This window comes from Halichoeres trimaculatus, unplaced genomic scaffold, assembly GCF_033239565.1.
Source record: "Halichoeres trimaculatus isolate MK-OKI-2021-1 unplaced genomic scaffold, fHalTri1.1 fHalTri1_scaffold_16, whole genome shotgun sequence".
NCBI classification, from domain to species: Eukaryota; Metazoa; Chordata; class Actinopteri; order Labriformes; family Labridae; genus Halichoeres; species Halichoeres trimaculatus.
In genome coordinates, this window is record NW_027437194.1 from 22,900,301 (window position 1) to 22,915,095 (window position 14,795).

Below are 14,795 nucleotides of genomic sequence, written 5' to 3' on the forward strand. Positions count from 1 at the left end.
GTCTGTTCAGTCTCTGTCTCCTGGATCCTGTCTGCCCACAGCAGGCGAAGCTCCTCCAATGTGTAGCGGCGTCCGATGTCAGCTCCGTCAGCCACGTCCGTGAACAGCATGATGCCGCTGGATTAGCACGGCTAGCTCGTCCATCCCCCGGGGCTGGATCCCACGTTCCCAACAACGATGGATGGAAGGACAGGTCCACGTCGTCACCTCCCAGCTCACATCCGAGAACCAGCACGTCGTCCTCACCTCCTCCTCCTCAGCTCGAGGGAAATCATCAAGCCCTACACTAGTTAGCATTGACATGCTACAGGCTGCTAACAGCTAATATCGCATGTACACATTGCAGCCATGGTTACATGTAGGATCTCCAAACAAACACAGGAGAAAAATAGTAAAAAATATCGCAGAAGCCACAAAAAGTTTGGTGTCTGTGACCGACAATGAACCATACAAAGTGATGATCCACTCCAGATACAAAGATTACGAAAAAGAGACGAAGAAATTACATGAAACGGACAAAGAAGAGAGAGCTGCTGCAACAGGCAGCTGCTTGGGTAGCGCCTAGCGAAAGGCGCTACCCTGCTTTAAAGGCAGGCATCACGCAATCCGTTACTGTTTCAGACAAAATATATAAAGACAGCGGATCCTTTGGAAAGATGGTGATGTGTAGCCAACCAGCAAATTTAGATTTAGGAGACACAACATTTTTTAGTTAAGAGGTGAAACAATGGAGGCAATCAAGGTTTCAAAAGCTCACTGCCATCAGTTTTACAAGTTGATTTGCTCTTTGCTTTCATACGTCTGGGTCCTTCCAAGATGTGTTTGGTGAAATGTTAGAGTTTATAAACTGCTTTAAAAGTTATTCACCAAGGTACTGGGGCATTGCTGTAGTGTTTGTTTCTCAAAGCAGCTTTCATATTGCTTATTTTATTTATTTTTGAGGTCTTCTACTATGCCCACATGCAATTACTCTGTTCAAGATCGCCAAACTTTCCCTTTCTCTTTGTTTATCTGATTGATTAGCTGATAACAGCTATTTGTGTATTCTTGTAATAAAATGTCAATTTCTTCTGCTGACTTCTTTTATTCCTAATCTCTCTCAGTCACACCGTTACCACTCACCATGTTTATCACTGTTTATGAGTGGCAGGCAAGCGCAATTTGAATTTGTTGGATGGGGCTTTTTCAAGAGGTTCCCCATAATCATGACGTAATCTCCACCTGTGTCGCTGAAACTGGCTGATTTTTTTAGAGTCATGCATGTGGCTAAGGCTGCAGCCAAAGGGGCCATAACAGTATGTTAGGACGAAAAGTCCCATTGGCTATATGACTGAATGTGCATACAGTCCCTGTTAGACGGCTGTGTTGAATTTGACGTTTTAAAAACCCCTAGCCATCATATATTTGCCTGTATTTGATTTGGCCAACTATCAGAAGGAGGTAGTTTTCGGAAAGTCCAGACACCTCAAGTGTGACTGGTGAGAGTGGATATTCGAGAGTGTTAAAGTTAGACATCATATTCCTTCCCATGTGCAGCCTACTCAAGATGGAACTTATGTATCGCAGGATGCCTGTGCCAGAAGACTGTATACCTGATATTATCATCACTCAGATAGTGTTTTTTAAAATCTCTTCGTCAAAACGAAAACCACCTTGGTAAATCTGCAGGAGTGGAAAGACCCAGGAGGACATGTCGTAGCTGTTGTGTGAGACAAACTGAAGGCGTAATAAGAGAGAAAATGATTTCCATTACCTCATCCAAATAAATGTGTTTTAGCCTCAGCCTTACACCCACTCTTGTGAACGAGTGTGTGTAAATGTGTGTGTGTGACCGGTGGCTGGCTCAGGGTCATGTCCTTTCAGTTGATCTGCTTACAAGTGAAACCTGTCAAACCACTTTAAGGAGACATCCTGTTCAGAAGCCGAGTGGTTTTAATTTAATTTTATTTATTTTTAGAAGTTTAGAGTCCTCTGTTAGACGCCTTGAGTTTTTTTAAGCTGCTCTTTCTCAGGGTTCTCACTTTGATAAATGTACTATTTTTACTCCTTAAAGAGTAAAACACCTGGGTTCATGTTACACCTTTTACCTTAAAAGAGCTGGGTTATAATCACAGTCTATAGAATTCATGGACAAAGTCTTTTTGATGTCACTCATCTGTTTTCTGGACCTGAGGTTTGATGCCTGTTGTCATTGGGGGCCAAATTAGAAATGCTGGGGACCGGGAGCCCCCTGGTCTCTGGCATATTTTTGGGTAGTGGGCTCAAAAGTTTGGGAACCCCTGATCAAGAGAAATGATCTATTCAGACTTAACCTAGTTTTGACTCAGGCTGTAAAATGTTCAATTCTGCTGTAAAGATTGGCTTTTTGAACGAGTGTGTATGTGGTTTCTGCTGTTTCTACAGATAGCCTCAAGTGGACACTCCAGGAACTGCATTTATTACCACCCTTGTATCATTTTTGCTTGCCAGAGTTTGTACAAAACAGCAAAGCTTAAGATGGGTGCCATTTTCAATGTAACTTTATGACAGTAATAAAACATTGATGTTAATTCTGAGATTTTCAGAGTGACTGCACAGGTCTCAGGTGTTAGAGCAGGTGGGTGGATGTGAAAGATGACGGTATGTCTTCTGATCTGCAGCTCCATGAAGTGCTGGGAAACACAATCTATTTGTTTTTTGTCGTTTAGTCTTAGTAGTTTTTTTAACAAACTGGTCTTTACCCTGCAGAAGTGAGCTGACATGACCTTGACTAAAACCTGGTTTGGTTGCAGCATCCCACCTTGTCAGAAACTCTGGCATGTCTAAGGTACTTCTTGTTTGGTAAAGTAGTCAATACTGTTTCTCCAGAGTCCATCTCTTTAGGCAAGGCAAGTTTATTTATATGGCACATTTCAGCATGGCCATTTAAGGCGCTTTACAAACAGAAAAAATTAAAAGAATATAATTAAAATTCAATTAAAAAGCAGATTAAAATTAAAAAGATACAATAAAACAATAAGATTAAAAGAAAAAAAAAGTTAAAATAGATTTTAAAACAGATTTTTAAAACAGATTTTAAGGTAAAATTGGCTGTGCAGAGTTGAAGAGAAGATACTAAAATGAATCATTAAAATGCTCTGATAAAAGGCAGCTGTAAAAAGTTGGGTCTTCAACCAGGATTTAAATGAGCTCAGAGTTTCAGGAGACCTGATCATTTCTGGCAGTATGTTCCAGATATTTGGAGCATAGAAGCTGAATGCTGCCTCTCCATGTTTGGTTCTGACTCTGGGGGACTAAAAGCAGACCTGATCCAGATGACCTAAGTGGTCTTGATGGTTCATACGGGATCAAAAGATCATTGATGTATTTTGGCCAACAGCAGTGTTTCAAACTCTATCCTCTGACAAACAGGAAGCCAGTGTAAAGACCTCAGAACTGGACTGATGTGATCCACTTTCTTGGTCTTAGTGAAGACTCGCTCACCAGTGTTCTGAACCAGCTGCAGCTGTCCGACAGTAATCGAGTCAGTCTCTCTCATCCTGGACTACGTCTCATGTTATTGTGTAAGAGAGCTAGCAGGCTGAGGGACATCCACTTCCCCAAAGACTGTGTTGATGACTGCATCAGACAGCGTTTTACCCTTGGAACTGTGGGAATTTGGTAAGTCTGCCCCCGCTTTGAGTGATGGTAGATTTTATTCTGCAGATGGTCTTGTAAATGCTGATGGACACATGGTCTTCCTGGTCTTTTAAGCCCTTCAGTTTCCTCTGTACAGAGTCTATGAGCACCTTCATGTCGTCCTCAGAAGGTTACTGCTGATTGGTTGTGAAGAATGGACTGCGGCTGAGAGGAACATGAGTCCTGAAGTAAGGACATGACCTGCTGAGGGTTGTGTTGGGTCCCTCGTAACATGGTGCTGTCTTCACTTCAGCTTATTTGGACTTTACAACCAAAGACCAGTCATGAGCTGGCATATTTCACCTGTCCTTGAGTTCCTCCATGATGGGACAGATGAGCTCTTTGGGAAACCTGAGAAAGTGGCTCCGTCTGCAGCGTCTGTGGCACCAAAGAAGGCCCTCAGCTTAGCCAGCAGCAAACAAACAGCTCAGGATGGGGAAGGTTATCACAGTCGATGGATGGCTGGAGACATCTTCTGAGTCTGTTTCTAAGTCACTGTTTATGCTGTAAATATTTACCCCTCATTTCACTCATTAAAGTCTTGCACGTGTTCCTCTGTACAAATCCATATGTGTGCAGTAATGTAAACTTACTGTTCACTTTATAAAGTTTATGTGAGTGTGTTTGGCCCAGAGTTTGCTCAGTCTGGACTGGACCTGTCAGTATTTTGTTATGAGCAGGTACAAATAAAAAATGACTAAAGAAAAACTTATCAGGACATTGTTCAGTAATCTCTCTGTGTGGTGAATGTGTCACTCAGATTCTGCCACACTTCAGAAACAGGAGGTTAGACTATCACCTGTAACATGTTGAGCATGCACACAGACGTAAACCACCAGCACCGCTTCCTGCTACAGCCTCCCCCCAAACCCCCAGCTGTGCAGTGTCAGCTCATTTTTTTTAAATTTTCCGTTCCAAGAAATGGTCCAAAGTGTGGTACGGTATGGGCTTTACAACCACTTACAACTTTTTCTACCTGATATAAATCTTTAAAGCAGAAACTTTACGAACAAACTATTTGTAGTACTCCATTATTTCCTGTGTCTGATGGCCCTCTGACACAGGAAACTGTATTATCTCGACTTGGTGCAAGGTTTTAGACAGGTGTGAAAAATTTAGCCAAGTACGGAATTTCCTCAATGAAGCGTAATTTCCAGCTATGAGTCTTAGAAACAGAGGGGGACATTAGGTACAGCTGAAAGGGTTTTAACTCTTTCAGACCAGGAAACATTCAAAGTTTCTCAGGAGTTAAATGAAAATATAAAGGTAATTAAAAAAGAGTTTTTTTTATCAGGCAATGAGTTTTACAATGATCTTACATTAAAACCTACAAAATTGAAGGAGTGTTTTATTAATATTTACATCATTTCTGCTGTTATAAAAAAAAAAATGTCATTTAAGACAAAGAAGTTGCAATTTAATGACAAAAAGGTTGTAATAAAGGCTTTATTTAATCCATATGTAGACTAACACATGGGGAGATAACGAGGTCTGACTACAGGGCTCCACAAGGAAGCACCTCCACAGCCAGGCACAGAAATGATGTAGCTTTTTAGCGATGAGGCTACAACAGGTATGAGGCTATCCTTTACCATCCAACACAGCACAAACCAAACTTGCATTAGCTCCTTTTTTACATAGTCAATTGTTGGCACAAGCCATGCTACATGAATGTTAACATTAACTGTAATTGTTTCCTTTTTCTGTAGGCTTTCTGTTTACTGAGCTTGTTTAAAAGTTCTGTAAGGAAACTTTGTAGATCAGGTTATTTGTTGTCCAAAAAAGTTCAAAGTCTGTAGTTCAAGCCCATCTCTGGGCAACACATGGCTATGTGTCCTTGGGCAAGACACTTAACCCGAAGTTGCTCCCACTGCTGCGTCAGTGGTGTGTAATTGGGTATGAAATGGCGTGAATGTGTTAGACATACTGTTAGGGTTGAACCGTATACGGATACTGAGAAAGTATCAGTTTACCCCATTTTTAAAAAGTAAACGGTACCATGTGTTTTAAGTATCGATACTCTGAGGCATTTTTTATTTCAATCAGAGACATTTTGAGTCAGGCACCTTATGAGTCTGCAGCCATCGAGCTGGGTCCTCTCTCCTCTCTGAAGTAGACAAAGACTTTCTCTACTTTTAAAGCATGTGTGCGTGTGTGAGTTGTTTAGGGATGGGTACCTAGTTGGGTACTTTTATAGGTACCGATCCAATTCTGTCAAAAGTACCGAGTACCAATTCATGTCAAATTAAAAGGTAATGCATCCTTGTGACTGTGAGGGAGTGGAAGAGTAGGAGATTTTCCAGGCTGGACATGAACACAACATTGCAACGTTATACATTGAAGAATAAATATGTTAAATTGAAAAAAAATTATACACTATTATTATATGATTTGATATTTTTTACTACATAAACACAAAAAAGTATAGAAAATAGGTACTGTTGAGTACCAGTACCGATTGCCAGGTACCGGGCATCGGTACTGTATCGTTTTAAATGTGAAAGGTACCCATCCCTCGTGTTATTGTGAAGTTAGACAGTGAGCCAGTATTATCTATGTGTCAAATGAGCTATGCTCGCCCGTTTTCAGTCCAACATTCATCCCATTGATCTGATCTCGTACTGACTAGCTCACAGTCTGATTTCATAAGCTGCATGTAAACGTACTGACTGAGTTACAGACATGGCTTCAAGTTCCAGTGCTCCTGTGAACCAGCTTGTTGAAAAAGTCAGTGCAAGGAGTGTAATTTGCCATTATACAGCCTACCAGGCTGACAGTCTGGTAGGCTAACAGTAGTGTCAAAGCCCGTCTGTAAAGCACACACACACACACACACAAAAGGAGGGAACACTACCAACACGACAAAGCACCTCACCGTTCAGCATCCACACCACTTTTAAAAGCAAATGTGACAGATTCGGACGTCATGCTCTAATACAAAAGTCAAACAAGCATCAATTACTTTGTGACAAGCAAACTAGCTCACAACTGCTTGTAGTTGATACAACAAATAATCATCATTGTAAGCACATGAGCTGACACCTAGAGCACACACAGCCTTGAGTCACAGAGCTGTGACAAATGACAAGTAGTTTCATGACGCTAACAATGAAAGAAATGTATCGCAGACACCAAAGTGTTGCATACAGTGAAAGCGCTTGAATAGATTTTTTAAAGTATTCATGTTAAAAGTGTGCTCATCAGTATCACAGCACGCATAGTGCAGGCTACACTACAGTGTGCCAGGCATGAAATAAGAGATATTTCTTAAAGCCTGGCAGGATTATTTTACCTGCTTTTTCCTGCTCACTATTGTACAACAGTGCCTTTATTCTAGTATTCCATTTAGTCATATTGTACTTGAGAATAATATGTGAGTTGAGGTTCCCTCCAGGACTTGATTTTTTATATAATCTGTAAAACTGTATATATATATATATATATATATATATGAGCTTGAATGGTCCCCAGCACAACGAAAACAGTGCTGGTAGCAGAGACAGTCACACCCAACTCTGTGCAGACGGTCCACCAAATTGTCAAATCGGCAGTTCACAGTGGTGCGCCGCACAAAATTAGCACTGCACGGGGTGCGCCAGGCTTGCGCCCCCTGCGCTGCCCCAAAAAATTAGAGCCCTCGGTGTCTCTGCCTTGGTCTCTCTTTCTTTAACTTTCTCTGGTACAGCTTGAGGTTTCTGTCTATTAAAGGGAAGTTTTTTTTCCCATTGTAACTTCCTAGGTTCTGCAAAGCTCTCTGCTCATGTTGGGTTTTTGGTTAACTTTACATGAACCCGTCTAGGGACAAGGGTAAAAAAAAAGAGCACTTGCAGCACATTCTTGCCACTGAAGAGGGCACAAGGATCCGGGTTTTGTGGAGAGCACTTTAGACATGCCCAAATGGCACATTTCACCAATGAAGAGGACACTTAAAGATGCTATGAGGAGAATCTGTCCTGTCACCCCACCTTCTGGCCCAGAGTCTCACAGACACTGTCATAAAGATGTGACTTTTAACAACATGTGTATTTGTTTTGGAGCGTATTTCCTTTGTTCAAGACAACTTTTTACTGGATACAACGCGACGCAGCAAGGTATTTATCACTACAGTTACATAGCGCTGTTGTTTGAAACATGACAACAAGCAAATGTAAGTTTGTACTGTACCAGTAGCTGGCTATATGTAGTGCTACTAGCAGCCCAGTGCTATGACTTATCTGTAGGCTAACATCACAACAAGCAAACTGACAGCCCGGCGCTGTGAGACATGCCGGTAATGTGTAAAGTGAGTAAATCCTGGTCATGTCCTGCCAGTCATCTACCAAGCAGAGCTAACGTAACCTCACTCTTCATTTTGTTGATAGACTCTGAAGTTTGTACAGACTACTGCAGAATAACTGCTGACTGTGGGTTGGAATAAACATTAGCACAAACAGTTTAGCTCTTTTAGTCTTGAACTCGGGCTGTATCACTCTCAGGTCTGATGGATGGATTGATACCAACACTGATACTTTAGCATTGGCATTGGTTATATTGACACTGATGGGATCTGATACCAGTCTTTACAGGACCATTGCCAGGATCAGATTAAAGCTGCAGAGCATTTGCATACAATACATATTTATAAGAAGCCAAGCAGGCTCTTTCCTGTTTATAGGAGTCGAGTGACGGTTAACCTTACATCCACACCTGCTCAGGCTGAGGCATTTTGAGGCGTACTGGTAGAAATGGGATATGACATTCATGAGACTGTTTTAGTTAACGATGAATCACGTGACTCTAACAGTGTTATGACTTTTTCGGACTTGAAATGAGTCATAAGCTTGCACTGCCTCGTGTGCACAGTTGCCTAGATCAGACAGTTGGCCATCTGTCAGCTTTGTTAGCTAGCTTGTTTTTGCATGCTTAGGCCTGTTGAGGTTTCGATGCTGTGGTGAAAGCCTGTGACGCCTCTTTGCACTCACCCCGGACACACTCATAACGCAGTACTTTCCCAGATTGGTTGGGATTTTCACATCTAATGTGTGTTGACAAAACTACTGCAGTGTATTTTTCTGTCAGGGGCATCAGTCATAAAAGGACTGTTCAAACGTGCCACCTGCATCCTGCACCTGTGGTTTTTCTTTTAGTAGGTCAAATGAGCTCATACTGAAAATTGTATGTCTCACAGAAAGATGGAGGCAGACACTGCAGGGTGAGCTTCACTTGGAGGTCCAGTTTAACCTTCTCAGATTGAAATTTGCAAGATCACTGCATGTGTATTCCCTCTCTTCATTTTGAAGAGACAGGGAGAAAGTTTCCTCTTTGCAGACAGTTGCAGGGTTGAGGGTCACCTGTCACTGAACTTAAAAGCTTCATTTGTGTTTCAGGAGACTGATCTTTTCAAGGCTTTGGTTTAAGAGCAGGAGGGGAGGTGGTTCTAACCTGACTGAAAGATAGCTGTGTTTTACACAGAAATAGATTGTAAACGAGTTTGTTTAAGACCACAGGGTCACATCTCTTCCTGTCAAGTTCAGAGACCAGCGAATTGACGTGTGATTTCATTGTGGGCATGACAGGAAGTAGAAGTACAGTATAAAAGGTGGTAGTAGTGGTGTTAGTAGTGGCAGATCTCACTTTCATCAGGAGGATGAGCAACTTTGACCTGGCAGATGCTTTGGAGGTGTAAGTTTTAAAGGTTCTTTGAGCTTTTAAATGCTTTTAAATGTTTAAAACAGGAAAGGAGAGGAAAACTTTTTATCGTCACAGAGGAACTGAGATCTGTGTTAGTGTCCACACAGAGAGGGAACATCCTGCTCTTAGGAGCTGCTGTTCTTGTTTTTGTTAGTTTGAATATTTTATTAACATGTACTTTGAGCTGTAACGCTGACTGACCAGAAAAACAAAACTTTTCTACTCTTTAACAACAGAAACAGAAAAACAGACTGTCCAGTCTGAACTCGGTTTGAACAGGTTTAAATCTGTGTGCAGGTTTCCCAAACCCATGCCAAGTCTGACTGATGTTAAAGAAGACTGTGGCGTGGATTAGACTTCATCACACCTTGTCTGATGCAAGGGATTCATGTTTCTGATTTGAATCACTGAGATCTTTCTCTGCACCCTGAAAATAAGATTCAGAAGAGCACACGGCAGCCATTTCTACAGCTTGTACCTTTATGTTGATCTAAAACCTCTAAAACAGGCTCCAGGTTTTACTCAATAGGCTTCTTCAAGTCAGGATTCACAAACTTAGAAAATTCTGACTCATTGAAAGTCTTCCTCTTTGTAAAGCCTTTAAACTGTGGTTAGAAACTTGACTGTTTTTTTTTTCTGTTTTCCAGCAGCCTTGTGGTTGAAGAGAAGGTTCCTAAAACCAGTAGCTGTAAAACAATGGTGAGATTTGTTCTGCATTCTGAAATCTTTAAGTCTTTAATTCTACTTCTTACACTCTGATTTATGACTTTATATCCTAAAGTGAAGATGTTTTATTTCAAAGCGTAGAAATTATAGAAAATTGCTGGAAACTTTGATTTATCTCCCAACAATGACTTTTCTAGAGTTTTTCCTCCCAGTTTAAAATCTTATCTGAAAAAACCATTACTTTGACTTTTAATTAAAAACTTATCATCTGTCATTCATATATAAGGTCTTTGGCTTTATATATTTTTGATTTTCATTTTTTGTCTTAAATTTTTTTTATTTTTTTTGGTTTAACTTCGTGAGATTTTATATTATTTTGCACAATTTTTATTCCTTTATCTCACATCTATAAACTCAGATCCCATTTTTTCACTTTCATATCAAATTCAAGTTTTTCTTTTTAGGCTATTACCTTGGTCTTTTATTATTTCCGTGTTGCCATTTATTCTTTATTTTAACCTTTTTGTTAATCTTTTTTTATTGTTTATATCTTTTTTTAATCTCTATTCTTCATTGTTTTTATCACACATCTTGGTCTGTGGTCTCTTATCTCTGGTTTTTTTTTCATCTCCCTAAACTCTTATTTGTCACATTAGTTCTTCAACTTTATATTGTTTTTTGAACTTTTGAGCTTTTTGAACTTCCAGCAAAGTTGAGCCAACATTCTGGAGCAGGCAAAGAGACTAGAATATAACTTTAGGGAAATAAAACTCTGTGCTCTGTGGAGTTTGTGTGGCTTAGATGAAGGGGCTCCCCCTCCTGATGAAGCAGGAAGACAGATAAAGGGGGGAGACCCTTCATCTGGAGGGGAGACAAAGGTGCAACACGACAGTGACGGGGTTTCCCTTTTGTTTTTTTCAGCCGGTTGTTCAGAGGGACACCTTCAGACTTGAGGATGGACTGGACCTGGTGGTTTCCAAAAACCTCAAGACCTTTCAGCGTAATGCTGTCCTGCAGCTGGCGGTGACCAGGATGAAAAAGCTCCTTGATCACAAAGGCAAGGTGCCCAGGGGGAACGAGCTCTTCTGCGCTATCTTTGAACACCTGGTGGAGGGTATGTATTTGTATTTTACTCTGTCCATATTTTATTAATATGACTACTGTATAAGGCCATATAAGGGCATGGTTGACTGGACTGACAGGTGGGCACCCTGTAGCTGTTAGTGAGGGGGCTAAAGGGCTGCATCTTTCAGTTCAGAATTCAGTTTTTGCATGTGACCTCTGTCGAAGATAGGTTTCAAAACTCAGCATCAGAAACAAACGAGTGATGTCACAGAGACGTTGTCCCAATAATATACAGTCTGTAGGGAGAGCACCTATCTTTCATATGTGAACATGAAAAGTCTGGGTTATACTATTTGAAACATTTCGTTTAAACAAGTGGAAACAAGGCACTGTTTGAAACTTAGTCATCTGAGCTATTAGCTGGAAGCTAATGTTGTATTAAAGCTAAAAGTGCTTGGTCTTCAAGAAGCATGCAGAGGAGCCTAGTGACCAGAACAGTCTGATTCAACCTCTCTTCTGGAATAACATCAAACATCCTCTTCCATTTTTCCAAAGAAACCATCATTAAGACCACTGTGAGCTGGTACTCAAAGAGACAAACCTTTCGGCGAGCTGACAGTGAGACTGAGGGCCCTTTGAGTGACCCAGACGACAAGAGTCTTGTGCTCGTTGGAGGACAAGGCAGTGAGTCAGAGAAGATGAAGCTGCAGGCCATCTGCCTGAAAGGGGGATATGATGACCACAAAGGTAAGACCGTCTTCCTCATCCAGCTTTAGATGATCAGATACTCTGTGTTTATGGACTGTTCAACATTAAGTCAGGGTAGGAGCATTTCGAGCAGCGTTAACTAAATGTTGAGCCGTCTTCAGTTCCCAGAAAAAGAAAACACTGAACTTTCTTCAGTTCCTCTTCAGCAGCTACATGGAGAGTTTTCCTTCATGTTACGCAGCTTTTTTTAAGGTCATATGGTGTTATCAGTTTCACACTGGAGCTATAAAAAAACACCCTGTGATGCAATCAGTGTACAACTGGCAGCTTTTATGATGCAAGGACACCCGCAGTGGAGATGGTGGTTAAGTTGTGAAGGCGTTGGCAGCTACTTTCAACCAGACGTTTCGCTGACAAAGCCCCGGTGTCAGTGGCATGATTTGTGGAGTCTGGCAACCATGCGCCGGCGGGGCGGTCATAACCCAGTGCTCCCAAGTGCTGTCAAACAGATCAATGAATTTTTTGCCACAGCTTTTCCAAACATCTTTGTTTTATTTTGGATGCTGACATTATTTTACTTTGCACACAGAAAAAATGATTTCACCAAAACCCAAAACTACCAGGGTCAGAATCATCAGCCCTCTCAGTTGTGAGTCAGTTGTGAGTCCTTTATGCTGGAAAACATCTCTGGAGGAATCCCAGCCCACTCTTTGGCAAATCTTTCAAGCTCTTCCAGATTTGATGCTCTTCTGGCATAAATTCTGGTCTTTGGTCAACCCCCTTTACAGGTTTTCAATGGGAATCAAATCATGGGTTTGTGCAGGCCAATTAATAAGGTTCACTTTGGTTTTCTGGAGTTAAGTCTTCACCAGAGGCTATGTATGTTATGACAATGAGCCAGACCCAGTTTTTCTGCTGACTGCTCAGGGTTTTCTTTCAAAATCTTCACATATCCTTCTTTCCTCGGGATTCAACCTTCAACCTTGAGGAGTTTCCCAGTTCCAGTTTGTGTTAGACGCCTCTCCCTTCTTAGTCCAAACATAGGCAACGTCTCTATGGCTCTCTTAAGAGCTCTAGTTTGGTCTCATCTAAACAAAGAACACTTGAGCTGCTTCCAGTCAGCAGAATACATCCTCAGATTGTCCTTAGCATCGTTCAGTCTGCTGGCTTGAAGGTGTCTGTCCTCTGAAGAAGTAGAGTTTTCTTGGCCTGCTTTCTCCACATCAGTTCATTCCTGTTTGGTTGTTTTTCTTGACTTTTTAGAGCTACACATCTCTCTTTCCCTGGTTTTCCAGAGTCCTGTTTGAAATCTTTGGCTGCCTACCTCCGCCAGACTTTTCCTGTACTGTGTAGCTCTCTCATTTTTTAAATGATACTTAGTTCTCACCCTACTTCTTGAAACTTGGAAATGCTTTAATAACTGTGCATCAACAATTCTGTTTAAAGTCAAGTTAAAACCGATTTATTTTGTTTTTTCCATGATACGTTCAGCTTCAGTAACAGCTCAAAGCCTGAGCTGAGGTTTTTATCCTGTGTAGGGGACAACCCTCAGTTTGAACTGGATTAATTGATCACAAGCTGTGAGCATTACAAAAGCACATGGCTTAACCACACCAGGACTATTGGTTGGCTGTCTGACACAGGCAGGATCAAGATTTAGTGCCCCTTCCTGTCGCTAGACCCTCTCCACTACAACAGAAAGAAGTTACTGCATAACTCCAAGAGAGCGAACTTCATTTTCCTCTTAGACTTACATATAAGTATCTTCTTCTCTTTTTCAGTGAACTTTAAACTTTCGAGGTACGAAACTACAACCTCGCAAGGAGGTCAGACTGTCGTGCTATCAATCAACAAATACCAGCTGTCCTCCTCCATGAAGGAAGACAAAGCTGAGCTGATTCTGGAGGTGAGTATCACACAAACACACATCACACACTGTTCCCCCAGACAAACCTGAGAGTGAACCCTTACATCTTACTCTGTGTTTCGTCTTGGCAGAAATGTTCTCAGGAGGACCTGGAAAAGATCGGCAACGAAGCAAGCATGAACCGTTTCCTGTTCTGGAAGAAGACTGAGGCAACAGAACTGAAGTTCGAGTCTGTCAGCTGCCCTGGCTGGTTTATCAGCACCTCGACAGAGTGCGGGAAACCTGTGGACATGTGTAGGGCAGACGATCAGCGTTACATGTGCCTCAGGACAGCTTAGAAACAGCTGCAGCCACAAGGAGAAGCTGTCAGAGCTCTGCTTTATGCATCTTAACTTTATCCCCATTCGCCAGCAGATGGAGCTAAATGTACGCTGTAGTCCTGAGCCTGTAGTTCTACATCATCTCTTAGTAGTCCATTCAAGCTGTAGAGTGTTTGCATCAGATTGTTGATATAGATTTCTTTCACAGAGAAAAGTTGTACAAGGATATTCCTTGTAAAGTAATTCTAATCTTTGAATTTTTTTTTTTTTGAATTTGCTGTTTGGTAAGTGTGGTATATTCATGTCTCTGTTTTAAAAATCTTTGTGTTGAATGTCTGCTTAAAAAGTATTGTCTGATGAAAAATAGTCTATGTTGTCGTGTTTTGGAGTTCTTCCTTTATAAACAAATGGATTTCTTTTAAAGGTTGTTTGTTTCTTCAAAGGCTTTTCACCACAACTTTAAGCTTCAGAAATCAAATCAGCCATGGACACAGCACTATGAATGAGACATTAACTCTTTAGATAATGATAAAGAAAATGTTTCACATGATCACAACAATCTTTAAAACACTTGGCACCCACACCACCTTTTACCTGTAATGTAGCTAGTTGAATGAGGAAGAATACTGAACATTTAATTTCTGTTGAAGTGTCAAGAACAACTTTCAATCTGCCCAGGTGAGAACAATGTGAAGCGCCTGTGAAGTTTACCCCAAAGTTACCTTCATAACTACGAACCTTGCGTCATATGAAACCTGGACAGGGAGAAAACACATTTCCCCTTCTGAAACAGTTGATTCGGACTGAGCTTTGTTTTATTAGGGTCCTCGGCCAACGGAAGA

The 14,795-nt window shown here is 41.2% G+C and overlaps 1 protein-coding gene across 2 annotated transcripts; it reads left to right on the forward strand.

Moving 5' to 3' along the window:
* Positions 1-9,225: 9,225 nt before the first annotated feature.
* On the forward strand, positions 9,226-14,154 carry il1b (interleukin 1, beta). Of its 2 annotated transcripts, none has more exons than XM_074690915.1 (6): positions 9,226-9,318; positions 9,975-10,026; positions 10,915-11,107; positions 11,614-11,805; positions 13,548-13,672; positions 13,765-14,154. In XM_074690915.1, the coding sequence occupies exons 1-6, from the start codon at positions 9,284-9,286 to the stop codon at positions 13,969-13,971; spliced, it is 804 nt and encodes a 267-aa protein (XP_074547016.1). In that variant the 5' UTR covers positions 9,226-9,283; the 3' UTR covers positions 13,972-14,154. The 2 variants fall into 2 exon arrangements, with proteins under 2 accessions (XP_074547016.1, XP_074547017.1); XM_074690916.1 differs by having other exon boundaries at positions 9,277-9,331.
* Positions 14,155-14,795: the final 641 nt, after the last annotated feature.